The 6401-nt window shown below is 40.3% G+C and overlaps 1 protein-coding gene across 1 annotated transcript; it reads right to left on the bottom strand.

Moving 5' to 3' along the window:
• Positions 1–227: 227 nt before the first annotated feature.
• LOC110715156 lies at positions 228–3834 on the bottom strand. The gene is made up of 3 exons (XM_021893725.1): positions 3521–3834; positions 3236–3438; positions 228–897 (listed from the first exon to the last, which is right to left on the bottom strand). Exons 1-3 carry the CDS (start codon positions 3611–3613, stop codon positions 594–596), a joined length of 600 nt encoding a protein of 199 aa, XP_021749417.1. The 5' UTR covers positions 3614–3834; the 3' UTR covers positions 228–593.
• Positions 3835–6401: the final 2567 nt, after the last annotated feature.

Genomic DNA, 6401 nt, shown 5'->3' with positions numbered 1-6401 from the left:
AAGTACTCGTATTAAAGACTACTCTTTAATCAGTATCCTGTGAAGAACAATAACAATAAACTATGATAAGTCTTACTGAACTAAGTCGAGCTAAGTTGCTCAGTTGCAGCTAAACCTAGCATGCTTGGTGGATAAGAGCTCACCATACAGACTCAATTAACTAGTCTAAACTTGCCAGCATATATACGGAGTAGTTGCTAAGGGGAGTAAAATATGGAAGAGAGAGGTAATTGCAATCGAGTCACATAATCTATATGAGAACTCACTTACATACCTCTAATATGACCCAGAGACAGCAACTATGGCTTTCATTGCAGCTGCATGAAACCACGTGCTAATTGTGGAGAAGGTAAACAGCGAAGAAAGCCCCAGAAAGCTGGTGAAGAAATTGATATACAGCTGAAGTACAAAAACAAACAACAAAACCTATTTTACTATAGATAGAATATCGATAGTTGAGCACTACTGCATCATTTGGACCAAATCAATCATGACATATATTACTATATTACACATCACTAAGGTAAGCTCTATCCAACTTCCCGAACCTCAATTGATACCGTGTCGTTTTCAGAAGCTAGGTCAAAGAAGCATTAAGGCTTCCTGACATCACCAGTTTGATGATGAGGCTGCTGCATCATATCTGAAGCTGCCATACCAATACCTTCATTTTGGTGCCTCTGCCAGCCACCAGTGTCAGCCTTGGAGTGGATCCAGTAATAGATGACAGACCCAATCATTGACAACAATGTCAGTGCGGCTGCAGCAGCAAAAACTCCCTTGCGGAGGGTAGCGCATGATAAATGTGCTCCACCAAAGACTCCTCGGTACCTTGTGTGATATGCATTTCTAACTGAACCAGCTAACAAGCATGTTTCAGCGCCCAGGAAGGTCACCCTGCAAGTAATTAGACGATACTTGAGCAGCAGATAAAAGAGGTATCTACAAATTGATCAAAAACTCTACAATAGATTATAAACAAAAGCAGATACTGAATTGTACTGGCATTGGATGAAGTTCTGAATAGGGTCTGGTCTAAAGATAAGATCATTTGACCCTTCAATTGGACACACAAATGCACAGAGGGTAGTGGCTTAAACAAGACAGGAAACTATAAAGCAGTGCTGCTAGAATTTATAGCAATGCTCTGACCAACATTTGTATATTATACAGGAGCTAGACCACTTTTTCTTACGCTACCACCAAATTATTATTGGAGATCATGATCTTCTTCATCGGAGTGCTACAGCTAATCCATAAGAGAATCATCCATGAACAGTATAATATGATGTTCCAAAGAGTTTTAGTTCTTAAAGGTGTATTACGTATATAAGAAATTGTGAAATCTCAGTCAATCCTACGTCTTGTCTATCATCTGAACATAGGAGCTCAAAGTTTTTTGAAAACTCATGCAATCTATGCTTCATCATTTAATTGCAGGCTTGCAGCCCCGAAAGCTTGCTAAGAGTACCAAAATCAAATGTAACCAATCTTTCTAGAATGGTTTTCTTAGCACTTCACTCACTCAACTACAGAAACCAAGCATACTTGTATTGGGCAACATATAAGCTTCAATTTAAATACAGGATGATTGTAGGGTGCCCCCTTACGATGAAATGTGTATTGATTTTCATATCTAGTAATCCCCATGTGATTTCATGAGTCCTCTTGCAAGCATCCTCTTCAATTGTGTGAAGGTATGGCTACATAAATTAGATCAAAAGGCTCTTAACTGATATAGGCATTAGGTACTAGCTAGGAAGTCCAAGCAAAATAGGGCCGAAAAATATACTTCCCCCATTTTCTTTTTTTCAATTGCAAAATTGCCTCATGACACGCACTTTAAGGAAGCAATTGGTGAAGTTTAGCAGTCAACTTTAAACACCTAATACCCTTATTTTACCCTCTTACAAGTGGTCAAATTATTTTTAAAAGTTGTTTGTTTGCCTTCTCTAATTGCTTCCTCAAAGTGCATTCTATGAAACAATGTTGCAAATTAAATAAAAAAAATGGATGAAATATAAGAAAGTAACATTAGTAAGGTATCAAAGGAAAAATAGTTCAAGCAACCTTTAGAATGCTCACTGTTGGTAGGTTTGCATTGCGGTTATCCTCATCTAATGGCCAAGGTTGATGTCATGTAGATATTGATAAATAAAACCGGATTTGACTATGACAACAACACATCTTATTCAACCCAGATAAAAAGATGAGGGTAGCGGGAAATATGAGGATATCAAAATCAACATATGTAATTAACACTATTAAAAGTTTCTTAGTCAAGTTAACAGTGAATGACCAAGAAACTTGCATGTTTAATTACGAGCTCTTCATCCCTGACTCCTTGAGTCCTTACCCAAGTAGTTTGCACAACTCACAACAGCTATATGTTCATTACAGAAATCTGAAGTTGAAATGCATAACTCCAGCACCAATTCGCTTTAATAATTTGTTATGTATTTAACTTCAGAATAACTCCAATCACATTTCCAATCAAAAAGCAACTCCAATTCTCCAAATAATTGATCCATGATTACACATTATATAGAGGTGAAATGAATTCAGACCAAGCAAATACTCAGAAACAGAATGAGTGAATGCATTCGATGCCGGGTCAGGGTTATATCCAATAAACACTTGATGAATTAAAATTCATCACCTAAACAAAACCAAATTGAACCACCCCTTACGTCCTTACCTAGTCATCCCCGAAAAGGAAGAAACACTCAAAAACAAAGCTTGAAGGCTTAACAATCCAGTACAATCTATCTTATATTCTCAGTAGTCAGTACATAAATCTACAAAATTAACAGCACGAAACCAGCTGATAACATTCCACCCAGCATACATACCAGTAGTTGATAGCAAATTCAGCAACACACATTTCTCACTTATCTTGACAATCCACGGCTTTTTCCTAAACCAATTAGGGATACTCTAAGACACAATAACCATGCTTTACATTCACATTATCACCCCCAACTCAACACCACGAACGAGCTATATTTCGAGTATTCGTATTCCATCCATCAATCATAGTTGAAAGCACTCTAGTAAAACAAATTTCTTACCTTTCCAATCAACAACAGAAATCAATAATCCCAAATTACAACACAACACAGTTATATCAAATTCAAATTCCTAAAACCCTAACAAACCAAAACAAAAGGGAATTATCAGAAATCATCAAAAATCACTAAAATCAGAAAGAGATTAAAAAGAATAGAAAACTAACCATGAAAAAATGAAGAAGAAGATAGCACAAGTAGTGGACCCACCAACAAGACCTTTCCCAAAACAGAGACACTTAGTAACACCATTAACAACCAAATGACTAATCAACAGCAAAAAAATCGCAGCTACTCCGTACAACGTCGAAGCATCAGTACCGTACTTACAGTACGTATGCTCATCGTACTGGTCTGGTACAACCTCGGCCTGAAACCGACAAAATTTTAACAAAATCAAAATTAAACAAAGGAAGTACGGAAGAGAGGAAAAAGTAGAGGTGGGGTGTTACCGTACTACGGCGGCGTTCGGCGCCGACTGCGAAGACGAAAGCAAGGAGGTGGAGTGCGATGACGATGACTAAAATAATGACTGAAACTGCCATGGTTAGTATTTTCTCTCTTGTGTAAGTGAGTGAGCTGGAGTTTGCTCTCTTTTGTAATTATTACTTTACTTTGTTTTTTTGATAATGGGAAAGAAGGAAGAGTGTGCGGTGTGCTGCTAGTGGGGCCTCCACCCTCCACCGTCTACGGAGGGGACGGGTCGGGCTTTGGCCAAAAAAGACTCATGTCGCAAGTGGGGTTGAGGTTTAGGGTCGGGTCTAACTTTGGGTCAAAAAAATTGTCCAATTTCGCTATTTTGTGTCAAAATCGGACTGAATTCAAAATCCAAGAAAGTAAAATTGGCCTGGGATCCAAAACTGAAAACTCGATTCAATAATTATAGAATTTGAAAAATTGTCAGGGATAAAACGATCTTTGCTCGCTATTTCAAAAATAAAACGATCTTTTGATTCTCCAATAAAACAAAGACATTGATCTTCCATAAATAAGACGTAATCGATTGGTAACTTATTTAATAAGTTAAATGTGATACGTGTCGCTTTGTAATTGGTAGGGTGTGTTTTTTTAAACAAGTTTCTTATTAATAAAATTGATTTAATTAAACTTTTTTTAAAAAAATTGATTGAATAAAAAAAAAACTAAAATCAACTCCCTTCCTCTTTACCAGCATGACTAGGGATGGTAATTGGGCGGTGCGAGTGTGGGTACATACCCCCTCCTCCACCCCCACACCCGCCAAATTTTTTATACCCGCTATTCGTGGTTGGTAAAATTTCATTACCCTCACTTGCCTAAGTGGGTAGAAACCAAGATTCACACCCGATCCACGACCCACGTGGATATCCACTATATGCTTTTATCCGCTAACTTAACAACTTTTTTAAAAAAATTTCCTATAGAACATGCCATTTTGCCATCTCTAAATTGCTATAAATCCATAATTTAATTGCATATTAAAAAGGTAGTAGTTAATTTGTGATAAAACAATAAAAGTTGTAATAAGTTGGTAGGTAATTAAGTGGGTAGGTGGGTAATTGGGTCGGTATGGCATCAAATCACCACATACCCGCTACCCACGGTGGGTATAGTATGATTTTTGTACCTATATCCGTCAAAGTTGGACCCATACCTATTCCAATTGAGGCAGGTGTGGTGCGAAACCCGCATTTTTATACCCACCTAGTCACCTACCATCCTTAGTCATGACGCCAAAGTGCCACCACCAACCCTCACCTTCCCCACCTGAGCAACCCATAAACCCCCGTTCCCCTTCCCTTTCTGTTGAGCTAAATTAAGGGGTAGGGTTTTGGATTAAGAGTGTTGTGGGTTTTCGATAGGGCAGGATTGGGTTTTGATTAGGTGGGAGTGCAAGGTTTCCAGGTGGCCTGTGTTGGGTTTCGTAGCGTCCAACGCTACACGGAAGAGAAACCCGCCCATTAATTACAACAACTAAACATGTAATCACATAATTAACAACATAAGAAAGAGAAAGAGAAAAGACATGCTTACCCTTGACGAGTGCTTTGCTCGATTCACGAGCTCTTACTTCAAAGCTTGAGCCACGCAAGTGTGTAGGCTTCTAACGGCTCGCACCCTCGACCCGACCCGAGCGGTCTTAATCCCGAAGGTTAGTCGAAACTTGACCAAATAAAACTAGAGTATTACGAACTTAAAGGTTTTCTCACTAATGATGAGATGCCTTATTGAGTTCAACTCAAGTGATTTTTCCCAAACCCAAAACTTAGGTATTTATAGGGAATGGAGACTTGATCTCCCTTCTCCCGTCAATGTGGGAGATTTGCATTTTCCTCTATTTTATTCAAAAACAAAATAAAAATGCAAGATCAATCAACAAGCTCCAAGTGTCACATGGAGGGAAAGAGTTGGTGAGGACCACCAGGGGGGAAAATTACCTTGCTCCCCAAGCCAAACACCAACCCTTTGGTCCCCTCCCTTGACCGACTGACCATGCCACATGGCTGGCTGGCAGCCTGCCTTGGCTGCCAAGGTTACCAGCTAAAGCCTAGCACCAAGGCTGGGTAGCCCAGCAAGCAAGCACGCATCACATGCGCAGCCAGCCAGCACGCATGTATGCGATGCTGCTACTTGGTGTTGCAACGCTCGCACGCACAGCTACGCACACGTACACACAACACGTTGCTGCGATGCGTGTGCTGTGCGAGTACGCTGCTTGGTGCGAGGCTGCGAAGAGCTGAGCGCTAGGCCCTAGCATGCTAGCAAACACGCATATCATGCATACGCAAGGCATGCACCATGCTTGCGATGCTTGCATGCTAAGCGCAGCCTAGCTGCGGCTATGAATGTGGCTGGGTGCAATGCCCACCACGCTAGCATGCATGCAGTTGGTGCCTTTGCCTAGCCTAGCACTCGCATGGATAGGCCAATGCGAGGCTACGGTTTGGCTCGTACTTGTCGCTTGCTTGATTCTACGTCTCGTCGAATTCTAAATTCGACTCGACTTGCGACGCTTGGTCTCGACACTCTAAGCTCGATATCCGGTGTCTTTGTTCGTAATACTCTAATGACTCATCTAATCCTTCGGATTGATTCGTCGTCTCGGATCGGTTATTCGATAGGGGTGCGACCCGAAGGGTTCAGTCAAGATTAAGTCGTAATATTAATTATGCATTAATATTATTGATCGGAAGCGGCCTCCACCTAGGCATTCCGATCACTTGACCTCACTGAAGAATTAGTTTTCTAATAATTCCAAACCCTCTATCGGAATAATACACTTGTTGGAAGGACACCATTCTTTTCAGCCTAGGGTCAAGTGGATTTAAGGGTTTTTGGTTTAGAGGTTTTACA

The sequence above is a fragment of the Chenopodium quinoa genome, unplaced genomic scaffold, assembly GCF_001683475.1.
Source record: "Chenopodium quinoa cultivar QQ74 unplaced genomic scaffold, ASM168347v1, whole genome shotgun sequence".
NCBI lineage: Eukaryota > Viridiplantae > Streptophyta > Magnoliopsida > Caryophyllales > Amaranthaceae > Chenopodium > Chenopodium quinoa.
Note: the sequence above shows the minus strand (reverse complement) of the source record. Positions and strands in the feature narration are given on the sequence as shown.

Coding starts and splice junctions, on each gene's coding strand:
- LOC110715156 (XM_021893725.1), bottom strand. CDS start 3,613: ATGGCAGTTTCAGTCATTATTTTAGTCATCGTCATCGCACTCCACCTC. Junction 3,439..3,520: donor CCGAACGCCGCCGTAGTACG/GTAACACCCCAC, acceptor TGTCGGTTTCAG/GCCGAGGTTGTACCAGACCA. Junction 898..3,235: donor TTCTTCTTCATTTTTTCATG/GTTAGTTTTCTA, acceptor AATTACTTGCAG/GGTGACCTTCCTGGGCGCTG.